A 16,292-nucleotide genomic window follows, 5' to 3' on the forward strand; every position below is an offset into this window, starting at 1 on the left:
TGTTTCAGTTAACAGGCTTCAGTGTTGTTGGCACCAAATCCCCCATAAGGATTCCATTTAATGGGCTGATCAAACATACTCTGAATGGGAATGTATGGACAGAGTCAGAGACCTTGAAGTTCTGTATATTGAAAAAGAAAATGTTGCTTTCACAATGTGGATTCCACTGCCTTTCGATATGCCCCCAAACCTTCCTTTTATTACAGGAGCACTCAGAGAACTGCCTACAAGCAGACACACATAAGAGGCTGATCACATAAGCAGCAGTGTGATAATATGATGAAACGTGAAACTACTGATGTATGAAGATCCAAGAGAGACTCCAGGATGTACTTTGTGGTCTGATCCACGCCAACACAAAGAAAATCACGTTCCTTAATACAAAGAACGAGTGAACTGTGAGTGGCTCAGCAATCAGGATATTAAACTCCTTGAATGATGCCCCATGAAACAGGTGAGGTTATAATCAGAATGGACAAACATCCCTGTCTTTTCTCAAAGCTGCCACCCAGTCAAACTGTAAAGCTGCTCAAAAAAGGCCTATGAAGCTTGATTCCCAGTGAGGAAGCAGAATTCATATGAGCCTCAACTGTTCACTGAACACCTTCAAATCCTTGGATTTGTATTAAAAGAAATGCAATTAGAAAAGTCTCCAAGAGAAGAAAACCAAAGCTTAGTTCAAAGCGTGCAGTAATTGGGGATGTAGCATCCTGCAGGTGACTGCAGCCCTTCTTGTTGGCTTCTCATCTAGCGTGTGGTTCTGAAAACCTCAAAAGCTTTTAGAAGTATAACACACTCTTCCAATTCTGGTCTAATTGATTACATTAGTGCAAGAGCCACTTCCCAGTAACAACTACAGAATTTATGAGGTATGAATAACATTATCTGAACACAGGCACGGACTGGATCAACACATGCACATGTTCATGTTGCCTGGTTTTCAAAGGCTTTTGCCTTCTGTTGAAGGAAGGAATTTACTTTGTGAAACAGAGCTGAGGTCAATCAGTTCCAGAAGGGAGAATCACTTCAATCCAGAACACTTGAAGCAAAAGCCTTAGAGAAAGCACAGCCTTCTTTAAGGCCAACAATTAATATATCATGGCTATTCACTACAAAGAAATGAAATACCTTTTCTGAAATCTCATTATGTAATAAGTTCTCCTGCTTCCTTGTTTGTTCCTTATTTAAGTACCTATTTGGTAGAGAAGCAACTAAGCAAATTTCAGAGGCAAGCATGAAACTAACCTTAAAGAAAGGGCTTCCAAATGCAGTAATTTAACATGGGCTGTTGGGGAATGGAGAGGGGTGAGTGTTATTAGTTATGTAACAAGTGCCTTCTCCATTTTGCTGAGCCTCTTGGCGATAGATGCTCATGCCAACAGCCTAAAAAAGATCCAAAGAGACTGACAGAAACACATCACGGCCTCGGGGAGAAAACATCTCGTGAAGGACCCACAAGAAATACATCATCTGTGGTATGCTCCATCCTCTTGCATGTGGCAGAAAGGATGCAGCTGTGCACATACATCTTGTGATGGCCTGGAGAAGATTTCAATGTTAGGATAGAACCCTTTGGAACACAAGCAGATGCTTCACCTTAGAGACTTTCTTACCTCCTGGCCCACTGTAATAGAGGATATACTTAGAAAAGCTGTCATTTACAGTTGGCCACAACCCAGATGCACTGTCAAACTCCACATCCATTAGCAGTCTGCTCCTCACACTAACAGGGCAAAATGAATCTCAGCATGTTCTCTGTATCAATCATCTACAGACAGATGTGCTTTCAGTTTAGTTAAGTACCTCCCCTGCAACTCAAAGTGATCAAAACCAACTACGTTACAACCCTTCATAATCTTACCTGTGTCTGCAATGATGGTCTGAGCCAAAGAATAAAGAAGTCATAATATTTTCTGGAATAATTTTCTTGAAACTTTCTGGCCAAATGAACATAAATCACCACCTCAAAGCAAAGGAAAGCTAAACTCTTACTGCAAAGCAGCCCCAATTGTTAGCACTAGAAATGTAAGATATTACACCAAACCAGAAAGAGAGCGCAAGATGTAAGCCTCTAATCGGAACCAGAGGAGGAGGTGGAACGGCTGAGCTGTTAACTCAGGACAGAAGATGGATGGTGTTCATTACTTCATGGCATAGCAGCCTTGGTTAAGAGAAAAGAGCAAAAGCCAGGTGATGCAATGTTCACAGAGGCTTCTGGACAAGCTCTGTAATTCTTTATGAAAGTATTTGGAACCGTGGCACCGACACTACAGACATTAACAAAAGACAGGCAGTGGAAAAAGGAAAACAAATAGCTTTAAGCATCGGTCGCTGAAATACAATCATCCTAATGGCAAGGTATGGAATAAAAGCATAAAAGGAGAGACTGCATTCAAAGCAGCTGCCAATATACTGAACACTCATCGTATTATTACAGCCCTTTCCACTTTGAAATTTATTATAATTATCTAAAGCTCATATTGTTCAAATATTTTCATTGTCCTCGCCTACAGTTCTCAAAATAAATGAGCTATTTTGGTAGAAAGGGATTCCTTTCCTTCACTAAAAGCTAAGGCCAAGATTTTCATTGAGAACTAATGACACTGCATGTCCAAAATGAGAACAACCCCTTGAAAATGCAACTGAAAGAAGCTTTTCCCAGCTGGCAAGTCCACACTGCTTTGTATGAACCAATAATTCTTTCTCTGTTATCAGCCATTCCAAACATTTTACAACCTTACAACAAGAGGTGATTTAATTTCACACCACAGTTCTGGGGATCCAATTGGTTCCAGTCCTCAAGGATAGAACTGTGCTACAGGAAGCCTAAGAGGAAGCCATTAGTGTCAGCCCTTTAATGGGATAACGGCATCAGATTTTAGGCTTAAATGAATGACTACAAATCTTGGTACAGAAAACACACGAAGTCCTGGGGTTTCTAGGATAAAACATATCTTGTTCCTGAGACAGACAGACAGAGACCTGAGCTGCAAAGGTCATCAGATTAGCGGCCACACAACCACAAATGTCTGAAAGCAAAGCATTCTATAGTTGTTAGGTGATGAAGATGTTTGCATCGGGGAAACACTTAGGATTGTTTCCACAGTCAGTGGATGTATTCTCTTACTCAAGAGAACAGGATTTGAAACAGTCTCAGATTCATCACCAAGATGAGTTTAATATAGTTTAATATCATTTAAATTTCCCTTTTTTGGATGAGAATAAGAGGGAGAAGGGACTTCAGTACTCTGATATAGAAAGTGAACCAGATTGGTCCTTTCTTGAACTCACCTATACGAGTCTCCATCTCTGTTGTAGTCACACAATAGATAGTCTTTTCCTACCACCTTATCTCGTGCAATCTTCAATGGCTGATCAACAGAGGAGAGGAGATCTTCACAGAGGCTTGGGACCTGAAGGATGGGGGAGAAACAATGACAGAGAGAGAAGGCAATAAGATTAAAATTAAGAGAGGGCGGTATCCCTAAGAACAGCTTTTGTTATTTACAGCCCACCTCCAATAATTTCAGATTTAATTACCTAACCACTGGTGTGGTCCAGTATGCTTAAACATACACAGCCTGAATGTCAGCTTCTTGCCAAGGATGGCCAGTAAAGCAATTGTTGAGGACTGATGAACCAAGGCAAATATTTATAATGGAATGGAAAGCAGAGAGCTGCTAAAAGAACACACCATCCGTACGCACTAATGTATTTTTCACAAGCTCCCACTCCGGGTACAGTTTAGAACAGTTTCCAGGCAGCTGGCCAACCATTACCATGCTGGTTAATAAAAATATGTGCATTTATATGCACACGCTCGTGTAAAACCAAACCCATCTCCTACATGGGTGTCAGCATTCCTGCATTAAGGATCATAGCAAATCCCCTCACCCCTCTCCTCTGGGGGTTAAGGTGCATTTATTTATTTACTAAAGGATCCCTGGGGTAGAAAAGAATGAGAAAAACACAGTAGAGGTAGGACTTTGGTTAAAGCATCACTGCAAAACACTCAGATGCCATAGAGGGATGTGGAGCACTAAGCCTTGTGGTTCCAAACCCAATGACCCCAAGCACACAGGGATGACTGCATCATCCCCACCTGCAGAAGACAAATCCGAGATGCAAGATCACCAGCTAAAAACCCCTCAGGATAAAACAAAACCAGACCAAACCTACAAATTCCCATTTAAAGTCCTATTCAATCCTTACAGAACTCCACAAATTCTCACATCCAAGACAGGCAAAAGAAGTCAGGTTGTTATTGAGCGGTGCTCAGAGGTCGCTGGGATGATTCTTCTTGTGCTGTTACAGCTGCAGGCTTTTTCCTGTGTTTACAACCCTTGTTTTCATAATGTAAAAGTAAGGATTTGTTATTAAAATTCCAAAAATTCCATGCAGAACAGCAAGATGTGCCACTCCTGGAGATCCCAGGCTGAGGGTGTTGCTGCATTTCTTACTGGAACAGCACAAGCTCTCAGTGACTAGAAGGCACCCTTGACACATTACTTACATCTTAAAAACAATGAATTTCATTTCTATGTAGTAATGATTACTAAACTCCTCCCTGGGTGATTCAGTAACAGAAATGTGCATAAGCACAGATATTTTTTGCAATCTGTATGAGCTGTACAAAGCCTCTTAAAAGGCAAAGCCACCAACCTCCACATTTAATGCTAGACCAGGCTGCCCAGGGCCCCATCCAACCTGGCCTTGAACACCTCCAGGGATGGACGGGGCATCCACAGAGCAGCTGTTCCAGCACCTCACCACTCTCATAGTAAAGTACTTTTCCCTGACATCCAACCTAAATCTTCCCTCCCTCAACTTAAAACCATCTCCCCTTGTCCTGCTGCTGTCTACCCTTTCAAAGAGTTGATTTGATTCATCACCCCACTGTGAGTAAACATTACTGCAATGAAAACCTTGGCTGTACGGGGATGGATTGATTCATAAGCAGAGTGTGCTCCCATCTCTATTCTGACACCCATTTCTCCTGCCTTAAGCAGGTCACGTGCAGAATATAATCTTAGCCTTGTATCTTGAGCTAAAAGCCATCATTAATTCTATTCGGTCCATGGCACACCCATGTTTCCACAAATAAGAGCTCAATGACCTATTCTGCAGCTCATATGCACAGCTATGAAGCAAGACCACCCTCGATGTACATCAGTAAAGAAAAAAGAGGGCTCTTGGGAGGCCCCGACTCAGCCTGGAACTGAATAGCAGCATCATTCAGCAGCACATACTTTGCAACAGGGCACTGCTTGGGGGGATGGATTTCTTTTCTTCCCAAGGAGATAGATAATGAATGCATAGTACAAAGGAAGGAGAAACAGAATGAAAGTGAGTTAAGCATACTCTCCTGCATGTTGAACAAGGTTTCTGTTGTCCTGTGTAACAATATTCTCCATCAGAGCAAGCCAGGTATGTGGACAGTGTTTTAATTAAGTCGACTGCTATCATGACAAATAATCACTCGTGCCAAAGTCAAAACCATACCCTTCTCACAGCAGCTCACCTAGTAATGATTCCCTCTCATCTCACTTCTTGGTAAAATAACATATCACCAAAACAATTACTGCTGTTTTGCTGGTTAAATTAGCAATTTAAATTAGCCCCTTAAAAAGACTGAAGTAAATGAGCAGTAAAGGATAAAGAAGTAAACTCCAGCCTTTCACATCGGATACGCATTCTCTACCTTGGCTTTGATCACGCTCATTGGATTGCATCAAATTCTTCACCTTACATATTCAGAACAGCTAATGGGTTGGCTTGCTAGCCCTGCAACCCGAGCACACTACCATCATTGTTTTTTTCCAGCAGCCTTGACTGAAATGAATCATGTTCGCAATTGAAACAGTAATATTGTTAGTGTGAGGTTCTGGGCTTAAAAATACCTCTTTTTTTCCATGTTTATGCAGTGGTCAGTACATTCTGACCTCCACAGGAGCCTCACGTTGCTGGAAAACTAAGTTAGAAGCAGTAGAATTAAAAGATGAAACGTTTTTCCTTAAGGAATCAGAAGGAAGATGGAGCTCCAGAAGTAATTCAAGCATTCAGATCTATTTGCTGTTTGATTCAGGGCCTGTAACAAACAGGTATCCAAAAGCATACACGACAAGTTGCTTTTAATTAAAACCTTCATGCAAACAGGAAACTGAATATTTTAGATGTGTGTGAACTCATGGGTTTGATTTGCTTTTTCTCTTTTAAGACAACTCACACAATAAACCCTGCATGTGTCACTCCACAGCAACGAAGAGCCCTTGCAAGTCACCAGCACTTCTGCAGCAGAACTGCTTTGGCACCAGACCCCCATCTGCAGCCTGAGTTCCTCCCCTCTGGGTTAACATCTAATAAAATATTATTATAATTTGAGTCATTCCACAGCCTCAGATTTTCCTGTTCCTGCAGAACACAGACACGGCAGAACGGATGTTGTGGAAACTCGAGAAGGAAGCCTGGCTCCACTCATCTTGGGCCTAAAACCACCAGTAAAGTCACTCCCACAAATCCACACAGTGCTAAACCTTAATTTGATCCATCAGATGTCCAAAGGCCGCACATTCTTTAAGCTCTGTTTATTAAATGACACTTAAATGGACTTTTGTGTTCAAGGCCAGATGAAATTGATATTGGAAACAGCTCAGCTTTACTCGAGTATCTCTGCACTGAAGTCCAACGCTGCAACAATTTGCAGAAGTGAAATAAAAATCTATTTGCTTTGCTGGCAAAAGGCAAATGCTAATTAGGATGCAGCCCTAGTTAGTGATGTCATGGCAGAAATTAATTACAGACATTTTCAGCTTAGCTGAAGGAAGTGCATCTGAACTCTCTGAAAGGTGACAACCAGGATGGAATTCAGCATTATGCAGCTTAGTGAGAAACAAAAGCTGGCCATCTGGCAGGCACAATGAGATGCCCCACTTTTTGACTAGTGACCTGTAGGTGAAGGCTTCTGTATCCCATTACCAGTCCTGAGTCCCATGAGCCATCACAGCATATCAATATCTTGGGAAGTCCTGGCCGTGCATCCAGCTGGTGGTGGAGATACCCAGTGACAGCTATGGGAAAGGCAGAGGCATACATACTCTGTGCAGTCCTTCCTCTTGGTGTTTCTATAGTCTAACTTTCCCCACTACCTTTAAAAAAACATAGATAGTTTTCTAATTAGGATTCAAGCACATCAAGCGATTCCCCTCCCTATATTCCTTTAGGAAAAGATTTAAACAGGCAATTCAAGGGTTTGTTAACAGCAGCAGTGCAATGGCAAGAGCCTGAAAGAAAGGTACAGTTTAGGCTTAAAAAGAAAAATACTTAGGTGAAATTGAAGCCAGAAGTGAAACAGAAATGCATGGCCTCACACATGGGGAGGTTGCAAGCTTTATGCCAAGTGTTCTATTGACAATTTAGATGCACTGCGATGTCCACTTGCCATCAAGATACCCAGAGGGAATCTTTTCTAGTTGGAAAAGCTCCTGCTTACAGCTACTCACCAAATGGAAACCTGGCTCTCACCCACCATCAATTCACCCAGAGCCAGAGCCCCTTTCTTTGCCAGCCTGGAGCCCACCACAGCACTCAGCAAGCTTAGGACCAGCAGCAGGGCAGAAACCCAGCTCTGGTTGGTCAGTGTCCTTCTGCCTCCACACTAAAGTCTGAATTTTATTCTAATTTTCATTAAAAGAAAATCTTCCACCATCACCAGTTGCTCAGCTAGCCATCTGTACTCAATTATTTTATCTTTCTTCACAGTACTGCAGATTGCTCAGGCTTTTGGATTCCAAATACATAAAGCTCCAGTCACATTCTCATGTTCTTTATGGTCTGTGCAGTTTTCCAGAAGATAAATTCTCCAGCTTAATGTATGTTCTGTTACTGAAAGCACACAAGCAGATCTGAGGCTTGCCTGGAAGCACAATGTGAAGCAAGCTCATGAATAGTGTTCAAATATTTCAACATCTGAAGTTCATACAGGCATAAATTCATCACTCTGGGACTTTCTAGATAGTAACACATGCTACTAAAATAATTAAGCATTCTCCTCTGATGAGAAACATCAAGTAAAGATGGTCACCCTCAAAACTGCAAACAACCCTTGGGAGAAAACAACACATAACAAGGTTAGCAATTGATTAATAGATGAAGAACTTGAGCTTTGTTTCTTCTGTGGCAACAAGAACCTGAGTCTTTATGACAAGAAGGCCCTCACATTTAACACAATAAAAATGGGATAAGCTAAATACCAGCTTTACGAGGGAGAGAGACAAAGAAAGTCATGGCTGAGAGCAAACCCTGTCATGGCAAGTCTGTATGACTGCTCTGCAGTCAAGTTCTATAAGGACAGTTCTTCATGCTCACCTTCATGCCAGCCATCGAATTCTTCCGAGTCAGCTGGATTTTTTCATTTAATTTATACATGCACCCACAGGCAAACACCCAAATTAAACACTCTGCAGGAAATTCTCACTTGCAGGGGGAACCTGCTTAACTTTTATCAACACAGAGGGCACATCAACTTCCATACTTGAAGCCAAAGTCATCAAGACATCCCTGTTGCAGACTCGTTACTTGTGCATATGGCCCACGAGCACAGCCAACCCCTCTTCTATCCTGTGATGGGAAAGGTGTCAAGAAGGTGGCACTGAGCCACTGCTCTCCTACCTGCTGTGTGCTCCTTAGCAGAAGTTCTCCATAGCTCCACCTGAAAGCTGATGTCTTCTGTGCTGTTTCTTTTGGAAAGAGCACAGCTGAAGGTATGTGAGGACTGACTGACTGCACAACTGTCACCTTCACAGTAAGGAAGGAGGAGGGCAGCTCCCTGAAATGGGTCTGATCTGTCAGTATAAGCCATTTAGCAGCACTACCAGCCTCCTTACTAGTGGCAGGAAGCGTGATTTGCATGAGCAGTGCAATCACTTCATGCCTTTTTCATGTATGCTACTTTACATCCCACACTTGGCTGACAGGTACAAGCTCCAAGGTAACCCTCATATGATTTTCCAGAGGCATTACACAAAAATACTTTAAATAAGTTGCCCTTAAAAAGGCATATACCTGCACTAAACACACTTGCTAGTGATTTAGAAGTCCTCTTGCACATTCTGACAGCCTCCAAGTAGCCTGTTTTACAAATAACAGCTAATTGAACTCCAAGCAGTGCATTCCATGCCAACGCACATCACCAGCACCCTGCGCAGCTTCTTTCAGGCAGAGCTCCTGAGTCCTGTGATTGACAAGGTCTCTAATGAACTCTAATTGAGGACTCTGCAGTCTGAAAAAGCAACAACAGATGTGGTAAAAGGGCAAATCACAAACTGTTTTGCTAATGAATGAAAAGTGTCTGGTCTGATGAGGGCCAGTGACCCAAAAATCCTATTCTTTTCCCCCAGCCTTTTACTTCATGTTCAAGTTTGGGACCCTTGCCTAGTCAGCCTAACACTTGGGGGCAGTAATGGACAGCCTTGAACATATTCCTGGCACCAAAATGCTCTTTTATTAAAAAGCAGAGCTTTGGGTATAGAATAATAGGGACCCGAGAGAGGAAATTTAGCATAGCTGTTCTTCCCAGCAGCATGACAAGGCTAGGAAATAGATGTTACTTTCTTTCTGGATTCGTTTTGGAAACACTTTGCATACAAAGATACCTTTAAGTCACCATCCTTGTCTTTCAACAGGTTTAAATAAGCATCAAAACAGTAGCTATGCATCATTCCACAGATCAACTCCTATCAGATGGAAACATCCTATCCAGATGGAAAGCTGAACTGCAAATAGACCAAGGAATAACCTGTACTTCCCACAGGAGACTTAAAAGAAACAACAAGACTTGGGTCTCTGCACCAAGTCTACTCCAGAATGGAAGTGTAATGAAGCAAGGAAACTAAATGCAAAGAAAGCAGAAGTCAAGGTGCCATCTTTTATAATTCTATCACAAACTTAATGAACCTGCTCGTGCTCGTCACGCGTTTAGGGCCTGACCTTTTACATCAAGGAGGTTATTGTCTGGTAATGGTAAAGCAAACAGAATAAAAATCATCAGCTGTAAAGGTTTGGATGAAACTTGCCAAGAAGGGTCTAAAAACCTATTTGCTAGAGGTTGGCTCGTGATGTTTTTGGAACTCTTTCAAGGTGGCAATGCATATAGTGCTCTTATCTAAATATTGTAGGCTTCTGTCTTGGGGAGGTCAGGCTGAGATTGGGCTGCAGAAGAGGTTTAGAGATGTCTCTAAACAAATCATGGTTTTAACATGTTATGTCATCTCCACCCCACAGAAAGGACTGCAGAACTAATGAGGGGGGATCTGTACGAGTCCTTCCTCTTTGGCATGTTTCAAACTGGTCTGTTTCATGTTACGCTTTCAATATGAAAAGAAGCCCCCAGAGCGTGCTGCTGATGGAAGGCATGTAGAGCACTAATGAGCACCATCCAAAAGTAATTCCTACAACTAGCAATTTTCTGAGTCATTAGAAAAACCTCATACCAATTACACGGTCAGGCTTACCATAGCTCCCCAAAAAACTCATTGTTCTGGATGCCCCTTGGAGTTGCTCAGACCCTGATATCCACTCATTCCCCCGCATTTCATCAGAAAACCTACTGTATCAGACCAGATCAGACAAGGATTTAGTTATTGTGTCCTACCTCCTACAACAGCCACAAGAATGATGCCTTGAGCTGCCAGGAGTTTTGGTGGCACAGATGTAGACAATTACTAAATGGTTTCAAGAAAGAGAAATAATCCCTTCCTGGAGGGAATGATTTCTTTCCCTGACCCATAGAGATTTCTTACCTATATCCTGGCTTATGTAACCAAATGCAATATTTAAATGGAGTTTGATAAATTTCAGTCAGTTAGAGCTCTTTCACCATAGGACTCCTCCCAAGCTCACCAACACCAGCTGCAATACCACTCAGGAACAGACTCCTCAGCTAAGTTTTTCCCTGTTAAGCAGCCACTCTTCTGCAAGATAAGATGGCAAACAGCTTGGATGCTATTTAAGCAGTTTAATTAAGAGGTACCAGTTCAAGCAGATGCTACACGCAGGAACACCAGGATTTTAAAGTGGCTGACAAACCTAGTCTGAGAGTCACACATAAGATTCAGATCCACCAATTCTCACAGGAAAATAGGAAGAAAGTCTTAATTCAAAGCTCTTACAGCTCTGTTCCAAACTCAGTATCCCTGTCTGGAAGCTCGGGTCAGAATACTGTTAAGCATAAATCATATATTCAGAGTGGACAGTGGAAAAATACTTTTCCCAGCTTCCTATACTGTTGGTTATATACAGATTACATTTGCATTTAGTAGTACTTTAACCTGCTCTAGAGGCAACTGTGGCACAGTTTTCAGGGACAGTTGACACTAACAAGACTATTGCAAACCTAGATGCATAGCACAGAATGCACAACTCAACCTTATGGAACTGAGAATGGGAATATGTGCACTGCTTAAGACTTAAGTTACTTTGCTACCAGTTCATGGAAGGATAATGGGCAAGCAGAAAACAGGTACCAGCACAAGGTAGTTGGCAAGGATTCCTTCCTAGATACTCACTGGACTGCAGACTACCTGGTATGTCATAATGTATAAATAGATCTGGACACTCTCCAGAACTGCAGTGCTCTAGTCCTGCAATATTTTGTTTCAGTAAGGCCCCTGAAGCACGTGTCATTGTACATCTGCTGCATCTATGGTAAAAGTCCCATGTCAAACTGCAGACTGGAAAGTAACTAACCTGGAGAGAATACTCATGTATGAGGGCATGTGCCCAACTTGTATGAACTCTTCAGTTATTTTTAATGAAAAGCAGCCTTCAAACTGTTGATTTCATCAAGAAAGGTGCTGATGATCCTTTAGCCAAAAGCATCTCCATGCACACACAGCAGTACCTGCTGCTCTGCCCAGAACAAACAACTGGTGTTGTTTGGGCAGTTCTTTAACTGTGCCAAAACAGGTGGAGAGAACTTCACATCACCATACCTGGGAGATGCCTCAGGAAATGTTCTTACATACCAGATCTGTCACACCCAGGACTCGGTCATTCTTTGGTTGGAGCATGATGTACTCACCAAGTCAATGAGGTCACTGAGATTCTTCTCTATCTGCTGCGGAGGCAGACGCCTCATCAAATCCAAGGCACAATCCAGCTGCTGGTCACTCTGCAGAAACAAGAACATCCCTGTGTCACAGTATGCACAGATAAGTACAAAGTCACATGAACGAGAACTGTAGTGCTTGTCAACCCTCCTAATGGGGAGAGAGACAGCAGTTCCATCTGCAGATCAAAAAGATTTGATAAAACACCATTCAGAACCATTTCAACACTGATCATTGCAAGAAGTGTTCTAAAGCCCAGCTCAAAGGCCACTGTTTAATGTGGTGTCATGCCATCGATTTAACACCAAGCAGTTCAGTCCTCACCAAAAACTGTCTCCTACACTTCAGGAAACATTCAGTGCAATGTTTTTCCACGCTATCTCAGCATTAATCTGGGTTAGGGAACTGAAAGTTCCTTCTCCTGAAACAATTTTAGCACTTCCTCATTCGTGTTGTGTCATTCAGCTCAAGACAATCAGTACCAAGGCAAATTCTGTTCTGACAGATCTTTCTCTCCCCCTCCTTCAGCTTTACCAAAAAGCAAAGTGAAACACGCACACAGTATGATCCATTATTGCCTTCTTATTCCAAAAGACAATCCAAAAGCTGCCTGTATCTAAGGAATCAACAGCTTTAATTCTCTTGAGAAACCACAGCAACACACCCCAATGGGATTTATTACAGTTGGCCTCCCAACAATTCCACACAGGAAAAAGAAGAAAGCCTAAAAATCATTTCAGAGTCGGGAAGTCTGCAACAGATGTTATTGCAGACACTTGATGAGCAGAACGAAGTTCCCAGCACAACCTTTTGCTCTTCTTCTCACCAAGGGTCAGAGTCACTTCCCTGCAAACCCAACAGCACGTTCCTTTCATCAGCACATCACCATCCTGAAGCACAGCAAGTTTGTTTTCACTCTTCTTCCCCTCTCTTTTTGTTTCTCTACTTCTAGCTGCCCATATACAACAAGCTTAATTTTCCTCACATTCAACCAAGCTCTAAGATGTACTTAAAGTCTTCAAAACTGAAGCAGTTGCATTACCACAGGATTCAAGTAGCAGCCCCCGTGCCAGGGAGAAGAAGTGGGAGCTCAAGCTTTGTGCAGATAAGCCAAACCCTGGCAACTGAAAAAGTCCTCGGTTCAGCAGCCATCCGTTATGAAAACAGATCTAAAAAGGCACTGCCTATTCATTATCAAAAGGTAAATACTGTATGGACAGCAAGATAGACAGACCGGTTTGGTGAGATTATGGGGTAACCTATTTCTTAAGTTATTGAGCATTACATTTGGTAAAACACTCCAGCTCTACAGGCAGGTAGGCATCAACTCACCTCTCTGCATCAGCCAAGCCCAGGCAGGGGATCTATGACACCAAGTATTATCTTTACCTCCTGCTATCTCATACGTCACAGAAGGAGAGCTGTATGTGGTTGCAAGGTCATGCTCCCTGCTTGGGGATCGTGGGAACGCTCACGGAAGTGCTCTCTCCTGCTCTGCCAGCTGCAATTGTTTGACAGACAAAAAACTAGGGAAATAATAATGTTAAAAGCCACTATTAAAGTGCAATCTCAAAGGTGTTTTATAGTATGGCAGTCGCGAAATGAACTGCATCGAGTGAAGGATTATCTTCTGCAGTTGCAGAATCCTTTTATGGATAACCAGAAGAACTTGTACTGACACTTTTATAACAGTATATTCATTAGCAGCTGTGAAAATACATGAGCAAGACTGCTTAAGGCAGAGATTCTTAAAGGCATTCAGCCACAGCTGGCACAAGTGGCTGTTTGCAACCAAGAACAGCACAAAAATATCCAAGCATACACCAACAAGAAGCATATCTTTTCCTGAAGGAGAAACAAGAATGAACAGCAGGATTCCAGCCTTGCAGAGTATTTAAATAATATTTGAATGGCTTGCTTGCAGATCCCTTAAAGCACTGAAATAAAAGGAGGTTCTGATGTATCTCTGTGCCTAAGTTTGTGGCTATATGGTGACTTTAACCCAGCACAAATCCACGCTGGTCCAAACAAGAATGCAATATGAAGCACACTCAACAGCACAGCCATATGTTTGGGTGCTGGATGCACTTATTACGCCCTAGTTCAGAAGGAAATGGGTAATTCCACCAGGAACAAATGCTTCTGCCTCTTTCTGTGCTGGGGAAGCGAGGCTTTTAGGAACCAAACCTCTAGACAAAACACTGCAGAATTCCTGCCTTTAGCCATGGAGAGGCTTACTCCCCAGCTCTGTAAGGTGATCAGACAGCCAGCTCTCAGCCTGGACTTGAAGCCAAGCGCTTTGAGGCTGCAGGACTTAATGAGCTTAGTGTTTACTTGATACCAGCCTGCTTTCCCCTCATCCCACTGTTATATCCAGCACAGAACTCCTGTGGAGGAGTAGGGAGTTCAGACAGAAATTCTAAATGAAGTTTTATTACAGCTCAAGTCACTGAAGGATTTAAGAGATCATAGGAATCTCAAAGACTGAAAATATTAGCTGAGATGAAAGCTCCTTAATAAGTTTTCTCTAAGATATCTGGCTATCTACAATCTCTACTTAAGCATCTGCTATACTGCTCCCATGATACCACTGCAGGGCAAAATGTTATGAATATGTCTATAGGAGTAGTTGTTTAGCTTCCTTTGCCTGCATTCTGCTCTTCTCTGCTGTCTGTAGCAAATAAGCCAAGCATAGCAAAGACAGAAACCCTCTCAAAACAGCCACAAGTCTTTGTTCATCTCAGCACAGCACTGAGGCTGAAAAAAAGGCAGTTAATAAGAGCATAGTTGGCTTATTTATCCTGTTCATATTGTAAGCAGGAGTGTTTGAAGGCTGAGGATGGACCTATGTCCTTCAATACAGAAGGCACAAAGGAAGAACCCAGGAAGTGACTACAGTGTTGTCTGATTGTTTTGAGCAGAGTTTGTTGGCTACATAGTAAACTAGTTTGTTTCCACCTTCCAATGTCTGAAAGAGGGGCACGTTAAGGTCATTGTTACTTAAGAGCAAGGGACTCCTCTGACCTTACATGTGTAGGCAGCTAGCATGAAAGTGGATGTGAGCTGCACAGAGTAAGGAAGTCACTCCATACATGTACAGAAACTCATAGGCTGCTTCCCCAGGTTTTCCCAACTCGCTATTGCAGCTACCTGAGATTCAACCCACACTCCAGGCTTTAGAAGGCTCATTTCAAAGGTTGACCACTACAGATTGAATTCCTTATCCCCCACAGCTGTGTTGGGACGGCTCCTGCTCATTTGCTTATGTTGCTGCTGAGCACAAACAAAAATCAGCTTTTTCTTCAAAAAACAAACCTGACTGGTTTCACTTCTGTGTTGTCTTCCTATATTAGCACTGCCTTGAGCTCGGCTCCTGAACCAAGACAGACCAGCTGGGGCAGCCAAGTGTTGTTGCACTGGGCACCTCTCCCTGCTTCATCCTGTTCTGGGAAATAAGCCACTTTGGGCAGCAAATCTTTCCAACTAGAAGCCAGCATAATGCCCATCCATGCCAGGTCTGGATGTGCTGCACTAACCCACGCTGTCTCCAGTCTCTGATGCAAGTTGAGAAGAACTAAATGACCTAAAAAATGACTTCACAAGTTATGATTAAGGTTAAAAAAAACAAAGCACATGTGAAAACATCCATTATTTGTGCAGTGCTGCCCATGTTTACCAGTTGAAGGCTCTGGCTTGGCTATATAACAGCATGGCTGCCAGGCCCCTGGTGATGACCTGGAGGTCTGCAAGCTGCTCGTACTCAGATTTGCTCCAGCCTGGAAGGTGAAAAGTTACCAAACTTCAAGTACAAACTGGCATCTCAGCTTTCAGAGAACTGAAATAAAAGATAAAGACCCAAAGGGACACCGAAAATAGAATATTTGCTTAACTTAAGCAATTTGAAGCAATCACACATCAGAGCGCTTTGATCGCTGGTCGGCTTACAAGCAAAATACCTCCGTAAATTAATCCAGGACCAGAAGTACGCAACCAGCAAATGGCTTTTTCTCTTCCTTTTATGTTGCAGACATACCCCAGATTGTAAATCATATTATTTCCTGCCAGTTCTCCCCAACAGGAATGTCTGACTAATGTTTCAGCTTTGTGGCACTAAACACTAAATTTCTTTAATTGAAACAGATACGTGGCTTCCCATCCTCCTCGTCATTTTACTCCTTGCCAACTTCC

The 16,292-nt window shown here is 42.5% G+C and overlaps 1 protein-coding gene across 3 annotated transcripts in view; it reads right to left on the bottom strand.

The window, feature by feature from the left end:
* Positions 1-16,292, bottom strand: part of CAPZB (capping actin protein of muscle Z-line subunit beta) — a 48,879-nt gene that overhangs the window by 24,062 nt on the left and 8,525 nt on the right. For all 3 annotated transcript variants that reach the window (XM_015882316.1, XM_015882314.1, XM_015882315.2), the window contains exons 2-3: positions 12,077-12,166; positions 3,292-3,413 (exon numbers count right to left, since the gene is read on the bottom strand). In XM_015882316.1, the coding sequence (XP_015737802.1) occupies positions 3,292-3,413; positions 12,077-12,166 (212 nt within the window). The remainder of the gene's footprint in view (positions 1-3,291; positions 3,414-12,076; positions 12,167-16,292) is intronic.

Source organism: Coturnix japonica, chromosome 21 (genome assembly GCF_001577835.2).
Source record: "Coturnix japonica isolate 7356 chromosome 21, Coturnix japonica 2.1, whole genome shotgun sequence".
Lineage (NCBI taxonomy): Eukaryota > Metazoa > Chordata > Aves > Galliformes > Phasianidae > Coturnix > Coturnix japonica.